Below are 19,599 nucleotides of genomic sequence, written 5' to 3'. Positions count from 1 at the left end.
CAGAAATCCTGTCCTTCCACCCCACTGCCTCCCAAAAGAGACATCAGGCTGCTGCCTTCCTTGGGGATCGTTATGGTAAAACCAACAAAGTGTGTAATTCAGTCAAAGGGTCTAAGGTACAAGATGAACAGCAATGAAAGTCTCTATAATCAAATGTTTTACTAATGGCACCTCTGAGTCTAATCACAGTGGTGCTCAATGCTGGTCTTTATTCCTGACATGTAAAGTGCCATCTATTATCTTTAATCTGACTATTTTTTCCCCCCTTTTCTCTTTTCAGGACTATAAATCTGATGTTATGACTCTGGTTTCCAGTGCCAAGAACAGTCCTCAAGGTCCAGTAAGTAAAGCATTTTGCTGAAGAGATTAGATTTTGTAACTGAGTTTAGATCTTCTTTTAAAGTGTTTGAGTCATCAATCACTGGCACTAACTCTTACCTGTGACACCTTGCTGCTTTTGAAGTGACTGCACTTGAATTGGTTTAAATGCTCTTTAATGTGTGAATATGTAGTCCAGGGAATATCTGTCTTAGCAAAGAGAGGCCAAGTGATTGGAATTGTTGCAGTTGGGTTCATTAATAGCCCCGTGGCTCTCTCTTGTGTGTGCTACAAACTCTGTCACCTGCACACTCAGGCTGGGCTCCAAGCTGTGCCACTGCTCTGCAGAGGGGGGATAAAATCAGAGGGAATGGGAGGGTGGGCTGGAAACACCTCTGGAATTCCGTGTTATAATGAGGAGGGCAGGTACAAAAAGAGAAAGCAGAAATTTGGGTGAGTTCAGAGCCATGCAAGAGCCAAGCATTCACAAGGGCCAAGCCCCTGCTGGCTTGGAAACTGAGCAGGGCTGGACCAAAAGAGATCTGCCTTGTCCTGGCCTAAAGGCTGGGTATAACCTTTATAAGTTATATCCTTTATAGGACATACCCTGTGTGTGTGCTACATGCTCCATTCTCTGTGTAATATCCCATTTTGGCAGGAGATGTGTACCACAAGCCAAGGTTCTGCTATGGATTTCCAGCCCTGTCTGATTTACAGAGGGGCTGGTGATACTCAGCACAGGCTGATGTCACTCAGAGTTAATCATTCACTGCAGTAAAGGTCCTTTAATATTTTTTTTGGTCTCTCTAAAGCAGTAATATTGTGCTACAGGGCCTTTCCAAGTGCCTCTCCTTGGATAGTTCCAGGAATTGAAATGATGTCACTGTGAACACTTAGTTTGGGTATTTCCCCCCCTCTTTCTCTGATTATCTAATCTGTATCCCCTCAGACTCGAGGTTGTAGGAGTGTGGATTTATGCCAGAATAAGGAAATACTCAGTATTTTGAATGTCTGGCAACCCCCTTCTCCCTGTTTGCAGGCATGATTAATGCTGTTTTAAACATGAACATCAACCATTAGCAGCTCCCTGAAAGGAGGAGGTGGTTGGACCCTCTCCAAATGAACACTGTCTTTCAGTTGGAAATCTCTGGCTTGGAAAGTGCTTAGTCACACCAACGGAAATACAAAAATATCTTGAAAAGTGGAAATGTATACAAGAGGTTTTTAGCTTCTCTGATGACTTGACAGGATCCTTTTTTACCCTGTATAGTAGGTTTTGGAAGAATATCTTTCAATAATTCTCCCTGCACTGATGCTTTTTGCTGGAACATTTTGCTACACAAAGTCACAGCCTTTCTGTTAGTTTGTCAAAAGTTAACTTTGAGAATGATGTTCTGAGAGGTGGAGGTTTATTTTTAGGAACTTGGTTTTTTTGTGCTTCATATATTTGCATGGAAATTAGGTTTGTGTCAGTTAAAAAGGAATGTTTTGAAGAATGATGTAGTGTTTCTCTGGCTGAATGTGTTCTCTAAACTAAAAAATGTTTCTAGAAGTGCAGAACAAGATTTGATGAACACCTGTCATTTTGTACTGAGAGGGTGGGGGCTTTACTGAATTTCTTGGTCAAACTGTCTCAGGGAGTTGTATTTTTATTTTTCTTTTATATTCCTGTGATTGAATCCTTTTGTTGTCTGTAACAAAGTGTCCTCAGATGTTGAAATAGTGACTTAACAAAGAAGATTTCAATTGTCTTCCTTGAGCATCGGTAACTTGGACTTTAATTATCTTTTGCTTATTTTTGAGTGATGGGAAGAGTTTTAAATGCACTCTTAGGAGTGGATTTTAATGTATTGAAGAGGGTTGTGATGGAAAGAGGAAAAGGTTTCCTGTTTTCCATGATACTTCTTATGCCACACCACAATGGCATAAAAATAATGAGTTAGGAGTTGAGCTTATTGCTCTTGAAATTACACTGTCTCTGTTGTTGCTTGGAAAATTGTTTGTTGTGATGGATGAGGAGGAATACGTAGATTTTTCAAGTGTGTTGCCAGATCATTGCTTATAGAACAGTCTGGTAATAAAAGGAGAGTTGACAGATGAGAATTCAAATGGACCTGAGAGCGAATTATTGAATAATGCCTCAGTTCCAGGGCCTGAAAAGCTTATTTCCAGGGTTTTTTTCTTTTTTAAAATAATTGTTGGCTGCTTTTCCTGCTCTTAGTGACAGATCCTATATGAAAGTCTAATGCAGCTCAATCTCAGGCTGAATTCACTCCTGTGTTACATCCCTGAGACTGCATGGGAAGGGCTGGAGTCACTGTGACATAAAACTCCAGCAGGGAGTCAGATCTATCAAACTTCATGTTTCCTGATAGCTGGAGCTGCCTAATAGATTGTTTGTTAAATAATTCAAGATGTTTTCATTAAGCTGAGTGATTGAGTCTTTTAAAGCCTTTCTTTTGTTCTTAAATCTCATCAGGCAGTTGGTTGTACCTGCAGAGCTCAGAAAATCTAACTGAAGGAATTATTACTGGGAGCTTTAGGAAGTTGTAAAATTAAGGACTCTGCCAGACCATGGAGGGATGGATTTGGGCTGGATCCTTGGATTTCTGTCCCTTTTTCTTCTGGTTTCCTCTAAGTGCTGCACTCTTCTATCTGCAGCTTCACAGTCTTTCTCAGGCTGCTTTAAATTCTCCTTCCTGCTTATTAAAGGTTTATGTTTTCTAAAGTGCCTTTGCTTTTTCCCCAGTCCCCATTTCTCCCACTCTTGTCTATGTATTGATATTTGATAACAAATATCATGTACTATTTTTTAATCAAGAAATGTTGAGAAGAGGTAGTGGGAGTAAAATAGAACTCTTCAGGGTAATTCAGGAGGGACAATAATGATTTTTGCTGAGAAATAAAATCGCTGCAAGAATTGTTGCCTGTGATCTGAATAGAAATGTGATAGTACCTGAAATTACTTCATCTCTACTGCTGCTTCAGGAGGGATATCTATTAGCTGGGGATAATGACTTGCAAAAAAAAAAAAAAAAAAGGTGGATTTCTTTAAATTTCAGATTCCTATTGAATAGAATGAGCGTTGGCATTCTTTAAAAAATATTAAATGAATCTGTCACTACCCGGGAGAGAACAATAGAACTGAGAGCAAGAATAAGTCTTCCCTGAGCATTATCAGAGAACATTTGGATAATGGGTTGGGTGGGAGGGGAGAGTTCTGCTCAGGGGGAGAAGGGAAAGTGCATTGTGCAGGCATCTCAAACAGTAACACAGAGGTGATCCAACTCCTGCCAATAAAACCAACAAATCCAGGGAAGATCTGGCTAAGTTTGCTTTTATTTCTCAAACTCATCTATACTGAAAATAGAGGAAGCTATCTCATCTACTGTAAAATAGAAAAAATTCTTTACAGCTCTGTCATGAGGACCAGAGAGTGGTTTATGATGAATGGAATACAGCATGGGGGGAAAATTTTACCTGAGCTGCTTATTGTGGGAAGATTTAGTAAAGTTTTCCATCCCAGTACTGATTTGGGAATGCAGGCAGATGAAATGTTGCTGTGTTAATGCACAGCAGATGGGAGAAGTCAGAGGCAGGTACAGAATGCTGAGTTTTGCTCCTTCCACCTCCATCTGCTCACAGTGTTTTGCTCCCATGACTCTGTGTTTTTATCCCAGCAGAGGAATTGGCCCAATGGCTGGAGGTCACAGCCATTTTTCCATATATTATGGAGAATATTTCCACATTTTCTGGAAATGTCTCCTAGAAAATACTCCAGTATCATTTAAATGATGAGACAGTGTTACTATAAGTGGTTGTATAGGGGAAATCTTCAAATTAGAAATATTACTTAGTGATGAATGAAGTTAGGACCAACCAGTTATTCTTAGATTCAAACTCCTGTAATATATTGACACCTTTTCCCTGTTCCTGCAGCCTGTACTTGTGTGTTGTTATTAAATCAGGTGCTGAATGTTGTTTATCAGAGTTAACCTTGCCTGGAGATGTAATGGTGTGGTGTCTACAGAGCTGGAGCTGATTTATTATTTGTAGAGAAGCAGATCTCCAGGATAAGTTGACACGGTTGAGGTTTTGAGTTTTTCATTGATTAAAATTGAGTCAGGTGTCATCTTTTCTGGCAGGAGAGATGAAACTAAGAAATGGCCCTGTTCTCCCAGCCTTCCTTCATTGCACTATTAGAGATTCTTCTGTGTTTGTGCTTTAGCCAAGGAGATGGGAGATTAAATAAAATAAGAATAAACCATTTCCAATAGCAGGCAATTCAAGTGCTAACGAGCAGGTGAATCCAGAGAGCTGCTGAAATGCCAGGTATGGTTTGATAAAAGATCCTTGCATCTGCTTGAATACTCATGATTCTGGTGTGGAAAGAAAAGCTGGAGTTGGACAGCACAGAGACACAAGATGTGTCTAAAGAAGAAATGGGGTTCTTTTAAAAGGAATTGCAGAAAAAGCAAAGCAGAAAACCAAAAGCCTTTGCTGCTGTTAGTAATCAATTTTGGTACTTGTAAATACTGGAATTTAGTAGGCTTTCAGGGAGGGGCTTGGGAGTATGCTCACAATCCAAAAATAAGTGGATGGGGGTGAAGAAAAAGCAGGAAAAGGCAGAGTCTGCAGGAAAGGAGAGCAGGAGCTGATGTTCTTCACTGTGAGTTGGTTTTAGGGTGCTCCCAGAGATGGGTGGGAGAGCCTGTGACAAACAGGGCATAAAAATCCATTCCATACAGCACTTGTGTCATTTCTGCTTCCATCATCCAAGTGAAATTCAAGGGGAAGTGACCACTTTGCTTTGCTTGGTATTTGAATCTTACTTTTCAGTCAGGTTTTGTGAAAATGTGCTACTGGGAGAATAAATGAATACAATTATGGGTTTGTAGAACAGTTTGCACAGCAAGAGTCTTAACCACCAAACCAGGTCTGTTCAGTGTCTGTGGGAATCACATCCCATTCATTTTGATACTTTGATGTGTCTTAGAGGCAGATAAATCAATGCATCATTAATACAGAAAGTATTTATAGCTCAGATAGTATTTTTAAATTTTTTCTTTTGCATTCTACCCATATTAACAGTGTTTGTAAAGTACTAATACCAGGATTTGAAAAGAAAACAAAACCAAGAAAACAAACACCAAACTCAAAAACCTGCTTCTAGAATCCAGCAATAAAAACTTTAGAGAACTCTGATGAGAAACAGAATTTCTATTTCTAGTCTATTTCTATTTTATTTCTATTCTATTTCTATTTTATATTTTATTTCTAAACAAAATTATTATAATATATCATATTAGATTATATGATTATATTATATTTTCAGAATATATTAGAATATAATATCATTATAGTATATTTATTTTATTATATTTATTATAATTATATTTTATTATATTTATTTAGATACTTATATTCATTTTATTTTTCTTATTATTTTATTTATAATTTAGTTTTACTTATTTTTATTTGATTTTATATAATTTAAATTTATTTTATTTCATTTATACATGAGGATGAGGGACATAAATTAGACAGTTACCCCTGCCAACAGCAGGGTAAAAAAAATAAGGGATTTAAATAAATATAAAAAATAAATATATAAAATAAAAATAAATTAGGGACATAATTACCAGCAGTGCTGTCATTTGGAGAAAGGCAGTGGGATGTGTATTATGGGCCAGTTTATGGGGTAAATCTTGTGAATTCCTACAGGACAGGACGTGGGGCAGAGGAACCAAGGCAGGAGTTGGTGTTTGCCCAGCTGAGGTCTGAGCAGGGCACTGGCCAAGCTCTGGGTGGGAATTTATAAAATGAGAGGGTTTTGGGAAAGCTGCAAAAGGAAGGTTTTAGAGACAGCAGAACTGTGATTAGAGTTAAGCAGTAGCCATGAGATGAGTTAGTAAAAAAATTTTGTAAGAAGTAGAAAAGTAAGGACAAATAGAACAATGGTTGTGTATTAATGTTTGTTTAGAATAACTTTTTAAGTTGTAGAAAAGTATTTTTAGCATGATATTAGGAAGTTTTAAGCTTAATAATGGAGTTGTGTGCATTTTTATAAGCAGGTATTGTATTTGAAATAAGCAAGCAATGTTTTAACTGAAGGTATTTGTGCTTATAGTGATTGGATAGAACTACTGTTAATGTTTTTGCTTTGTGTGATTGGCTAAAAAACTTTTCAAATAAGTTGTAACATGAAGTTTTTAGTTTGGTGCCTGTGATGTGAGCTGCTGGCATCTTCCCATTGTCACACTCATGGAATGAGGCTGATGCTGGAAAATCAAACAGCTCAAGGCAGTTCCCAGCAGCCCTGTCCTGTTGGTGATTTGGGCAACACTCCGGGTGTGGGAACCCAGGACATTGCTCTGGCTGCCCTGGAGGACTCGAGACCCTGGCACAGAGTGAAAAACACCTGTGCCTTTGATTTTAACCCATGGAAACAATCACCAACTTTCTGGGAAGATATACAAGCCACAAGGGTTTGAGTAGAGTGATAGCTAACTTGTCACAGGGTGAAAAAGTAGAATTTTGGGGTTTTAGAATGGGGGTTCAAGAGGCAAGATAGAGGAATCTGGGCATGTCCTGTCCTTCTTCTTCTTCTTCTTGCCCTCCATCTTCTGCAGTGATGGTGTCTGAAGTCTGGAGTGTGTCCTGTCCTCTTTCTTCTTCTTGTCCTCACTCTTCCGCAGTGATGGTGACACTTTATGATTGGTTTAGAGACAGACTGTCTAATATTGATTTACAATAATATTCCAATACCTATTACACAGCTTTTGATACTAAGAACAATGTATACTTTATTTACAATAATATTCCAATATCTATTACCTAACACCACTCCAAGGGCAGGCAGTGTGCCTCAAACTGACGTGCAGGACAGATCTCAGCAGGTCACAGAAAGAATGGAACAGATAAGAGCAAATAAACAACCTCGAGAGGCAGAACCGAAGAGTCTCGGCTTCTTCTTCGGTCTCGGGGCTGGGAGAAAAAGGAGTTTGTAACATCTCGGCAGTGAACACAGGCACAGACTCCCGACGGCGGGGATGCTCGGGATGCAGGCGGCACAGGAGATGCAGAGCGCGATGCCAAGGTGCCACCTAGTGCCAGCGGGCAGCAAACCGTGCCAGGGAGCCGCACTCCTCCCGAGCTCCCCTGCTCCTCCAGAGCCAGACACAGGCAGGGAACTCAGAATTTGGGGCTTTCTGGAAATGGTTTGCACTCCACTGAGCTTGTGTTAAATGTGTGCTCAGTGCCCTGGCTCTGGGTTGCTGTGCCAGGGCAGGCACTGCCCCTGCTGCCTCCCAGGCTCCCCAAAATGTGGGGTTGGTGAGTTTAGTGCTGGAATGCTCTCACCTGGTAATAATGTGGTAATAATGTAATAATAATGGTGGAAGAGAAGCTTTTTTGAATACAGAGCATAAAAATTTTTGATTTTTAAAACTACCTAGATTTCTTTAACCTTGTGAGTATTTGTAGGATTTTTCCTGTTAGTTATTGAAAGAAAGGTTATCAGATTCATAAAATGTCTGGGGTTTATCCACTGGCATGGCACTCAGAATTTGGGTTTTTCTGAAAATGGTTTGCACTACACTGGGCTTGTGTTCATGTGGGAGCCTGTGCTCAGTGCCCTGGCTCTGGGTTTGCTGTGCCAGGGCAGGCACTGCCCCTGCTGCCTCCCAGCTCACCCAGGCTCCCCAAAATGTGGGGTTGGTGCAGTGCTGCTCTCACCTGGCAGAGAACAAGTGTAATAATGGTGGGGGAAAAAATCTTTTTTGAATATATAACATTTAAAATTTTGATTTTTAAAACAACCTAGATTCATTCAAACTTGTATTTGTATGATTTTTCCTGTTTGTTATTGAAAGAAAGATTATCAGATTCATAACATGTCTGGGGTTTATCCACTGGCATGGCACTCAGAAGTTGGGTTTTTCTGAAAATGGTTTGCACTCCACTGAGCTTGTGTTAAATGTGTGCTCAGTGCCCTGGCTCTGGGTTTGCTGTGCCAGGGCAGGCACTGCCCCTGCTGCCTCCCAGGCTCCCCAAAATGTGGGGTTGGTGAGTTTGGTGCAGTGATGCTCTCACTGGGCAGAGAACTGATGTAATAATGGTGGAAGAGAAGCTTTTTTGAATGTAGACCATTTACATTTTTGATTTTAAAACAACCTAGATTTCTTTAACCTTGTGAGTATTTGTAGGATTTTTCCTGTTCATTATTGAAAGAAAGGTTATAAGATTTATAAAATCTCTGGGGTTTATCCACTGGCATGGCACTCAGAATTTGGGTTTTTCTGAAAATGGTTTGCACTACACTGGGCTTGTGTTCATGTGGGAGCCTGTGCTCAGTGCCCTGGCTCTGGGTTTGCTGTGCCAGGGCAGGCACTGCCCCTGCTGCCTCCCAGCTCACCCAGGCTCCCCAAAATGTGGGGTTGGTGCAGTGCTGCTCTCACCTGGCAGGGAACAAGTGTAATAATGGTGGAGGAACAAAGCTTTTTTGAATATAGATCATTTAAATTTTTGATTTTTTTAAAACAAGCTAGATTCATTCAAACTTGTATTTGTAGGATTTTTCCTGTTTGTTATTGAAAGAAAGGTTATCAGATTCATAAAATCTCTGAGATTTATCCACTGGCATGGTACTCAGAAGTTGTTTTTTTCTGAAAATGGTTTGCACTCCACTGAGCTTGTGTTAAATGTGTGCTCAGTGCCCTGGCTCTGGGTTTAGGATTTTTCCTGTTCAGTATTGACAGAAAGGTTATCAAAGAAAGGTTATCAGATTCATAAAAGGTCTGGGGTTTATTGTTGGGAATGTTTTTTTTACTTTTGCAGAGAAAGCACCAGTTTGTCAGAGACTGAAATGAGTTACCACGTGCAATGGTCTCTGGTTTTTGCTGGTAATAGATGTGGTTTGATTGGAGATAGTAAAATCTGGGAAAAATCACATCTGAGGCAGTTTAATTTTGTTCCAGAACTAATCTTTATTGTGGGTTAGGTGGGAGTGTGCAGTGACAGTGTCTTATTGGCCATATTAGCAGGAGTGGGAAGGAAAATGTTCCTGTCTGTATAAATGTCAGATGATAGGAGCTTTCACAGGATACAATTTTGACATCTGAGAGTTCAAGTCAGCAAAGTCCAGCACATCTCAGGTTCCTCTGGAAAATGGCTGTAATCACCCTCTTCTTATTTACTTAGCAGAGAACAGAATGTGCTGATTGTCAGTGCACTTCCCACAAGTGAGAGTGTGTGCAGAAGGGGAGATGGCTGAAGGGTGATGGGATGAATGTCCTCACATCACAGAGCACTTGGGTATTCTCCACGTGAAACAAGTGAGCACTCTGCTGGGGAAAGGTCAAAGCATTTGCTTGGAGCATTTTAGCAGGAATCTCTCAGTCCCAGAATAAAGATTTGTGGGTACCTGTTTCAATAGACACATCTGTGTTTGGATATTTGAAACAGAAATGCAAATTAGGGGCAAAAATTAAAACCAATTTGCAATTACCACACGTGGAGATTTTGGCAGTCTGACTGTATTAAGGGTGAAGACCAAACTGCTGAAAATAGTGGGATATTGATCTCTTCCCTTGGCTGTTTGTGTCCTTCCATGGGAGCTGTGAAGGAAGCATTTGTGCTGAGGGATAGATTGGCTTCTGAGGAGATGGCTAAACATCCATTTCATGCAGAATACTGTTAAAAAAAATGCAGGAAGAAATAAGCTCCCCAAAGCAATCTGTAGTATTGATGTTTTTAAAAAAAGGAAGGGGTTATGAGAGTAATTGAAGCAATTGCAAGTTCTGCCTGTTGCTCATCAGTGTTTTCCAATTTACATCCTAAGAAAACTGCCAGTAATTTCCTGCCTAAGTAAGATGGAAAGTGTTGTTAAGAGCACAACAGTGAAAGTATTGTGCATGATGCTTTATTCCAGTGGGGCCAGATATTATGAACCTTTAAGAAATAGCAGATGTGCAAGGATCTTTATTGTGGTCCTAAATTTCCCCAGCTTAGGCCGTAGATGTAATGGCTTGTTGGAAATTTCCATTTTTGCCTTTATAACCTCTAATAAATATTCTTCCTAAGTTTTTCCTCTAAATAGGTTTTGAACCTGCACGTTTTTGGGCATTTGAAGTATTTTTAATTCTGTCTTTTGATCACTTAGTTGAGTGGGGCTGCTCCCTCCTTGGGGAACACCTAAGTTTTTTACTACTGCAATTTTTGCCACTGTTTTATTTGAAATTTATACACAACAGTGGAAGAAATCTGCCAGTTTTTCTTCTATGTATACAAAAAGCCACAGCAGAACAATTCAGAATTACAGTCTGTATCTAAGTGTCTGTTTAATGCCACATGATTTTTGATTATGTAAAAGCCACTGGAAAACCTGCCATGAGTGAGTTGCCAGTGGAATGTTTATGGTGAGTTATAGCTGTTACTAATGCCAAATATTGTCAGAGTAAACTGTGGGTTTGATTAAACAGTTCCATAATGATGCTATCAAGGCCTCAAGCATCTGAAATATGGAAAACAAATGTGTGAAAGTACCAGCAAAGAGAAGAGTAAAACTGTGAGGCCTGAAGTAGATGTGCCAGAGTGTGGGTGTTTGTTATTTCATCTTCATTAATAAAACACTTCATGAGCACAGCAACAAAACGTGAGTCACTGACATGAAGGCAAGGAACTGGGGCTTGAAAGAGATTGAAATCTGATCCAAGAATCCCCAAATAACAGGAATGGGTTGTGATGTTCTTTTACAATGTGGGAAAGAGCTTGAAATACCTGCTTTGGAACTTTTTTGTTTTATAAATGGAGTCACAACTCCAATATTGCTGGGAAATTCATTACCTACAACTGGGTAACAGATCTAAGCTCCAAATGAATGTTTAAACCAACGACTGGTGAAACAAAGGATTAACAGAGGAGTTTCAATCAATGGGGTGTAGAGCAGTGAGATGAGACTGAAAATCAGAATTACCACTCGGAGAGGGAGTTTGTCCCACTAAGAGCAGCTCACGTGGGCTCCAGCTGCACCACAAGCACTGGTCTGGCTCTGGATCAGTGTGAGGGAGGTTTTGAGGTGAAAACATCAGTGGAGAGGAGAAATACACAGGGGAAAAGCACATCCCAGTGCCTCACAAGTAAACATTTTCTCTGTTACCTCTACTGACATAAATATCTGAAGTGTTGAAGATCCATTGTAGTATTCACGATGCCTGTTTGCTCATTAAATGAATTAATTCCTACAGAATACTGGGATGAATAATAAATATTGAATTGAACTCCTGGTAGCATCATATACTGTGGCTAATCTTCCCCCTCAGCTCATTGGGAGAGTGCAGGTGTAAATGTTAATTAAACTTAACTAAAGTCAAATTATCTTTTTAAGCTGTCAGAACAAGTTTTTCCTCTTTTCAATCAAACCCCATACTGTTTTCATATTTTAAGTACAGAAAATAGAATTGGTATTTTTAAATTTAAAAAGTAGCATTTTTATTTACCCATGACATTATAATAATTATTTACCCTAATTGGGGGAGAAGAGTCAATGTTTTGTCAAAGGTCTTAATAGGTACTACACAAAAAAAAAAAGGCAAACATTTTCAATTTTCATTATTATTTCCTGCTTTTTGCTTTTTCAAATCAAATTCCACGCAGAAGTCTATTGTCTGCAGCACTGTATTTAAAGACAGAAGGTCAGCTGACCCATTTGCCACCTGTATCTTTTAGTTTTTTATATTTATAATAGAATTATGGACAGAGAAGAACTTGCCATGTAACAACATGTATCTCATGTCAGGGTTTAGGTGAGTTTAGGTGACTTTTTCTCCCCCTCTGGTAGGGCAGGTGCAGCATTTCCACCATGAGCTGGGCTGGGGCTGCTGCTGCTCTGGGATTGTCACTCGGGGGCGAGGGACACAAACTCACAGTGCCATTACAGAGCCCTTACATCCCAGAATTTCCCCAGGCTCAGACCATTCCCAGTGATGTTTTCCATGGGAATTGCTCTGAGTGTTCCCTGCACAGCTCCAGGACCTGGATCTGTTACAGCCCAAGGTCCAGGCCAAGTGCAGCCCAGCAGGATTGGGAACATCCCACTGGAGAGGGGCAATTTCAGTGCTGTGCCTGCCTCAAGCATTGTGAATCCTAAATATTCAATATTTAAATTTATTCTGAAGAGTAGAAGCCCTGTTTTTCTTTACCTGCCTCTGTGTGTGAGAAATGCCCCTTTTGTGTGTGGTTTTGGTGGATGACCCCAGCAGCAGATGTTAACTTTGATGAAGTATTTGTGAAAGACACATTTGTAGCCTTCAGGTGTTATGTCTCTAATACCTTAAAAATATTTTAAGGCCATACTGTGTGCTTGCTGTTCATGTTAATTTCAGGAGTCTTTTTCTCTTTTCTCCTGGATCCTAAATATGTCTTTATGAATTCCTTTAGCCCTGAACTGACATCTCTCTTCTTCTCTGTTAAAAGTACATTTATTCACTTGAAAGAACGGGGACAGAACCATTGTCACATACATATTTTCTACATTCTCTGATTAAAACTCAGGTGGAAGCCAGGCATGTTTGAATATCCTCTATCCTAGCATGTAGCCAGGGGCCTTTTACTGCTCTATACAAATTGGACAGCTTTTATATGTTTATAGGAAAAATATCTTAGCTAAAAAAGTGATTTGTTGCACTTATGCAAGTGGGCTCTGTGCAAGGGCAGGCAGTGCTTTTTCTTTTATGGAAATATGGCACTAAATCTTCCAAGATGTCATTAAGACTTGTGAAGGAACTGTTGTGGTTAACACTGTGGTGATGGGTCATTGCAAAAAGGAGTTGTGATTGGTGATTTTTGTGGTTTTTGTGGTCATCTGGAAGAAAATAGAGCAATTTAGAGAACAAGCCTCTGTGCTTTTGTGTGTCATGGAATCCTACAAACCCATGGGTGTCATCTCTCCACACCTGTAAACCAGGTAACCCTTTGTGGTCCTGATTTGGGTTACAGAAAGTGGATTATTCTTCATGAGAAAACCATGGAATGACTGTCCCATCTCAGGGGTATTTCCATCTCAGAATTCCACCCATTTGAGCCATCAATACACTGGCAAACTGCATCTCTTCACTCGGGTTCATCTGTGTGAGAAGGGTTGTATGAGAAGGGCTGTTTTTTCAACATTTGCTATTTGTAAAGATTTAACAAGGACCTAAAATGCATCTACTGTGCTTTAGGGTCATGGAATTTGTTCAAGTGGGCCTGTGATCTGTTTTCTACTCAGGGTTCAGCCTTTCTGAACATTTCCCCTTTCCTGAGGGCCTCTGTTAGGAAATGCTTTTTGAACAGAGCAAGGCAGATGAACAGGCCACAGCTTCATTCATTGAGCCACATAAAGCAGCTTTCCATGCTTGTGTTTTTACCCCCTTTAAAAGTAAGTTGGAATTAATATTTATTTTTCATAGGAAGAGTTATATGTGTCTTCAAGCCTAAACTAACAACCAAATCTGATGAGGGAGAGCCCTTCTGCTGTTAAAATGCTGGCCCCAGTGTTGTGGATTATCCAAGGCATGTGTTAATGCAGAGGTATTTGCTCTCTAGACCTGCAGGCATCAGAGGGAAGTTCTGCTTGATAATCAGAGCACAGTGTCAGTGTTTCCTGCTCATCCTTGTGTTATCTCTGTGCATTTTTAGCAGTTTCTGAGCTGGTGCATGACTGATTTCCCAGTGCATCTGATTGCCACGTGCTGCTCTGCCCACCCCATTCTGCTGTGGAGCAGATGCTTATTCCTCTCTGCAGCACCCAGGTCCAAAAGGTGGCATTTGCCAGGATTATCCCAGGTCCCTCTGAAAAGCTGTGGAATTAATTAATTGTCTTTGTGTAGGAAGATGGCCAGTGCATAAAGAACAGGGTGAAATATCCCATTACCACTTGTGTAGGAGTTGTAAGACAAACCCCTCTGCACAAAAAACCAACCAGTTGTGGTGGGAAGTCCCAACTGAAAGTACTGAAGTGTACAGAGCACATATTTCTAAATGAATAGGCTAAATGGAAAACAGGTAAAAACTGATTAGTCAAGCAAATGGTGGGATTAATGTTTTTGAAAAGGGAATGTAGTTAAATTCCTGTGCTGTTACTATAAGACATGAAATAACACAACGTGGACACCCTGTTGTTCTTAAGGTAAAAAGGGAAGTTTATTTTTTGACTCCAACATTTATAGATTTCCAAAAGTGACAGTGGATTGGAGGGTGACAGTGCCACCACTCCAACGACACTGGACAAACCAACAGTCCATCAAATTTCTCCTCTTCCATAAAAGAATGCAGAACAATCAGTTATTTACAGAAAGTGTGTGAGAAAGTTCACTACAAGAATGTAAACATCAGAAGGCTTAGAAAATCTTAAAAAATCAGGATGACACTGTGCCTTCTTTACAGAAGTGAGCCATGGGCAGAGAAGGTTCTGGCACAGACACTGGGTTGTCAAAGACTCTGCTGCAGCTTCAAAAGTCTCATCTGCAGCTGCAAGCCAACAGAACCAAACTAAGGCATTTCAATGTTTGACTGGGTTTATAAAGGCCTGGATTTCATGTGCTCTGTCCAAATGAGGACATGTCTATTTGGCCTTCATCCCATTGTGAGTGATGTAACTGAAAGGGAGGAGCAGAAATGAAGTGGCTTTGCAGAGGTCCTGTTCTCACATAGGGATGCCCTTTCATCTGGTCTCATCCCCCTGAGATTTTCTGTTTTAATGAATTCCTGACTTGTCTGAGGAATGCTACTGTAAATGGAAGTGAGTTAGCTGAAGTTCAAATCCTAGGAAAATGTAGATTTTAAACATCTTTTTCCATTCCAGCTGTAAAAGTATCTCTATGCTATCATGCAGTCTTTGTGTACAAAACCTTGTAAACTTCCTTTATTCTCCCAGGATTAGACAGGGGAATTCAGGTTTCTCAAAGTAAAATGTTTACCTGTCCCATGTTGTTACTAGTGTGGTTTTTTGGTCTGTCCACCCTCAGGTTTGGCTGTAATAATGTAGAATGTACTCCCCAGAATGAACAACTCTGAAATACCCAGTAATCAGTGTAAAATCCTGTCATTTGCCCTTGACTTGTAACAGCAAGATCTGGTTTCACCAATTCCTGGTTAGCTGTATTAGCAGGTTGGCATAATTTCTACAGGGAAATATGCTGTCCTCTTAATGATAAATGGAGCTGCTCTCCCTTTACTTAACATGTTCTCCCTGGGGACTATTATGGTGTCAACAGCATTTTGAAAAATTGCTGCAGAAATAATGAGGACGGGGAAGTGTGTTTGTGCCCATTTCATTCATCCACTTCTGTCCCTTTTTCACTTACTCTGTAACCCTCTCAGTCTTAGGCACTTAAAGAAGGAAAGTGCTGGAAGATTTTTGGCAGTGGTATTTCCCCTGTCTAGTTTTGCTTAGAAATAGCAGTTTCAAGGTCAGATTAATTGGGATGGGGGAGGAAAGACTTTTGATTTGTAAGAACTTAGACCTGATTATTTTACAGAGCATTTATTTTTGTGTGTTGGGTAACCTCTAAATGCTCAGTGCCATCAGTTCTGCCAATTTTTCCTCCTTACAAAGAGGAAATCACAGAAATGTAACAAGGGAGAAGGAATATGTATTTTCTTTTTGGCCAAACAAAGCATTGCAAATGCAAGAGCTTCTTTTCTGAATGTGATGATGCCCTTTGATAACACAGAGACACTCTGTGAGGGTCATGTGGATCTTCTTAAAGAGCTTTTTGGGCCACTTTGATATTCTGTATTTTTTCAGAACTTTGAAGGTTTAGGATTGAGTCCAAGAGCCACAGACCTTCCCAGTTCATGTTGTGCATATATTTAACCTTCAGCTCAGACCCTTTTCCCTCTCTAAGACCTTGCATTTCAAGCCTTGGAGCTTGTGTTCTGCATGTCCCCTACGATCCAAAAAAAGTGTTTTGCTGCTTTTTATGATGCATAGCTCCTGTTTATCCATCACAGTTGTGTTCCAATACATCAAGAGAGAGTGTGGGAAGAGTTTGCCCTGCTCAGGCTCTGAGCCTGTGCTGTTCCAATGCCTGGTGTGAAGTTGGGCATCATTGGGATGACTCTGACAAGCGGCTCTGGGGCTCTACAAGGCCCCCAAAAGACTCATTTGTGATGGCTGAACCAGTCTTACAGCAGATTACTGAAGTGATTCAAAATTTACCACTGCGTTGTGTAAGGTGTATGGAGAATTTTTGTTTTGTAGAGTTTTCTACCTAAAGAGCTTCAAATCATTTACTTGAAATAAAGGAAAAATTAATATTGACTCATTTGAAAAGGGGATGAGAGCACAGCAAGCCTTTAGCAGGGGATATTGGAATGAAAAGCTTGATGCAAAGACCCCTCCAGCCCCTGGGGTGGCTGTGCTGGGTGGGTGGATGGGGTTTCAGTGGGAGCAGTGCACCCTTCAGGGGTGGGAAGAGCACAGGCAGCTCACCTCAGGCTTTCCAATTGCATGAGCAATGATACATTTCAAACAGAGTGTGTTCTCAGCTCAGGGGGTTGGGTTTGTTCTTTCAGTGTGTTTGTCAGGTGAGCACATCAAGAACAGGGGTGTGGGCTCTGCTGGCTGTGACTGACAGCATCATTGCTGTGCTCTTGGTTGTGGAGATGTGGAGATGTAAGAGCTTAAATGAGAGATGTGGGAGTGCAGGCAGCTCTTCAAAATGCAGTTTATTGTATCCAAAATGCAGTTTATTGTATCCAAGATGTTACAGCAGTCCAGGGTCAGGGGTGACAGAGCTGTGCCCACAGCTGTCAGCCCCAGCTGCAGGCAGGCCTGCAGACCCTTTGGTTTAGGTTACAATGCATTATTGACTTTTCTTTTGGTTACAATGCATTATAGACTTTTCTTTTGGTTACAGTGCATTATAGACTTTTCTTTGCTGAGCATCTTCATATTGTAGAACCAATCTATATCTTAACTTTTATCTATAGCCTATCATAACTACTGTAATTACCATATTCATGTCACTGTTCTCCAATCACTAAAAGTTAGTACATTACAGTTTAAGCTAGAAGTTGGTTTTCAGTTTTCTTGCAGTGGAAAATTCTGAGACCTTTCTATTTGCCACATTTGCTGCCTTGTTTGCCTGTGCTCTCTTTCTGCTTGGTAAAAACATCTTCTTGTTTGAGGTGGGTTTATCCTTTGCTCTAAGTCATAAAAACTGCTTTTAACTAACATACACTTTGCCTCCTTGGTTATCCAGTAAAACTGGCTCAGCAATTCTTTTCTTCTGTATCCAAACTTGCTTTCATTTCTATTCCTTCTTCAGATTCTACATTCAAAAATCTTTCTGCTAAACATACATATCTGTGAAACTTTCTGGTCAAACTTTCATCCTTCCCAACATGGAGCAGTGCCTGGGAGCTGGGTTGGAAGCCAATGTCAGCATCCCCAGATGTGAGATGAGAGTTCCCAGCTGCTCCCTGTGTGCTCAGGTGTGCTGCTTATCCTGGGAGAGCACAGGGGAATGGAAAACTCTGGAGCTGCACTGTGGTGGTCACAGCTCCAGCTCTGTGAGGCTGGCTGGGTTAGCCTGAGAGACACAGCATTCATCAGACATAATTTCCTGGGTTTGGGGGATATTTTTTTGTTTTAATTACTAAATTGAATAAAAGGAAGTGCAGATCCTCATGTTTTAAAGACACTGACAAGGTTGTTGTACCACTGGCCCTAATGAAGCATGTTACATTTTTACCTTTTCAAGGCATGTCACTATTTCCCAATGTCAAACATAACCTTTATAACCAGTAGACAAACTGAGGACCTTGTAAGGCTGGTTATTCTCATGATGCAAATTTCAGAGCCCATTAACAAGATTAGCAATGCAAAAAAGGCAAAGTTCAAGGTAAGGAAACAATCCAAGCTTTTCCAAAGGTAAAACTTTGTGTTATTGTGGTCCAGCTATGTGCATAATATTTTTTCTTTGGTTTCTTTTCTCCCTTTAGAATAAATTGACATAGAATAGAATGCTATTTATCTAGAAGAAATCAGCCTTTTAGAAGAGAAAGTAATTCTTAGGACACTGTGTTTTGCCTTTTAGAAAGCTATGATTTCCAATCCATTGCAACATTAAAATAGGCAGCTATTTAGTAGTTTAAAGTGGTGAAAGAAAAGAGTTTGTTCTTGAATAGGAGCATTTATGATTACAGAGGGTATTTTTTTTAATATGAGGAGGGAACATGCAGGGGAAAGAGAATCCCAGCTTGCAGAAATTGAACAGTTTTCAGGGAGGACAATTATGCCTCTAATTTCCATCCTTATTATTGTAATAAGGCCATGACAAGGGTCTTTAACCATTGCACCTTCAGCTTTTGTCTTCAGTCATCACTGGAGTCTGATTTTGAAATTACATTCTCCTTTTACAAAGGCTCCATTCTCTGAAGATACTTGAACGTGCTGAAAGGACTGAAATTTTGGATACCACGATGAATTAATTATGGATGTAAGACATGCTGTGATGCTGCTGCTGCTGAGGCTCTGTTCTGAGCACTTCCATTGTAAATCTCTGCTTTTTACTGTTTTATCAGTTGTCATTGTAACTTCATCTTGTAAACACTTCAGAGTGATGAACTTATCTCGGTTTTGGGGCTTGGCACAACTGGGTTTTGATTCTTGGATGAAATAATACACTAAAGGACTCAAAACGTTATCAGAAGACACAGAAGCTCATTTTAAGGATTTTTTGCACTTGCTTATTCATACTTTTATTCACACTTTTATTCACTTGCTCTGCTCTATAGGTGCTGAATTTTGAATCTCTCCTATGGCATCTCTGGACCTCTCTTCCAATGTTTCACCATATTCCTGATTAAATTTTTTTTCCTTCTTTCTGGTCAGCAGTTCCTGCATGTTCCGGGCTGTGTCTGTACCTCTTATTGCTGTGCTCCTGTGTCCAACTCTGGCTCTCTTTCCCAAAAATTGTCTTTAGGGAGCTGAAGGGAGCCAGGGGTGACTCATCCCAGTTTTGTCACTGCTCAGTCCTCAGTGCTGCAGTCCCTGACATCTTCATGGGCCCTGCTGTGCCAAGGTCTGTGCCAGACTGTGAGGGCCCAAACTGGGCTCATGTTTGGGTTGACAAGTTCTGGGCACAAGGAAAGGGTCATTTCTCTCAACCTCAGTCTTGCCAGGTCCTGTGACACCCTCCATACAACCATGAAAACATCACTGCTGCCTGGGGTCTGTGGGACCTCAGTAAAGCACAAACCCAGCTGCTCTCCTTGTCCCAAAACCGATGGGTT

At 40.4% G+C, this 19,599-nt stretch overlaps 1 protein-coding gene across 16 annotated transcripts in view; it reads left to right on the top strand.

Annotated features, from left to right (window-relative positions):
- Positions 1-19,599, top strand: part of RBFOX1 (RNA binding fox-1 homolog 1) — a 1,204,921-nt gene that overhangs the window by 136,049 nt on the left and 1,049,273 nt on the right. For all 16 annotated transcript variants that reach the window (XM_077187091.1, XM_077187084.1, XM_077187083.1 and 13 more), the window contains exon 2: positions 281-340. In XM_077187091.1, the coding sequence (XP_077043206.1) occupies positions 281-340 (60 nt within the window). The remainder of the gene's footprint in view (positions 1-280; positions 341-19,599) is intronic.

This window comes from Agelaius phoeniceus, chromosome 16 (assembly GCF_051311805.1).
Source record: "Agelaius phoeniceus isolate bAgePho1 chromosome 16, bAgePho1.hap1, whole genome shotgun sequence".
NCBI lineage: Eukaryota > Metazoa > Chordata > Aves > Passeriformes > Icteridae > Agelaius > Agelaius phoeniceus.
Note: the sequence above shows the minus strand (reverse complement) of the source record. Positions and strands in the feature narration are given on the sequence as shown.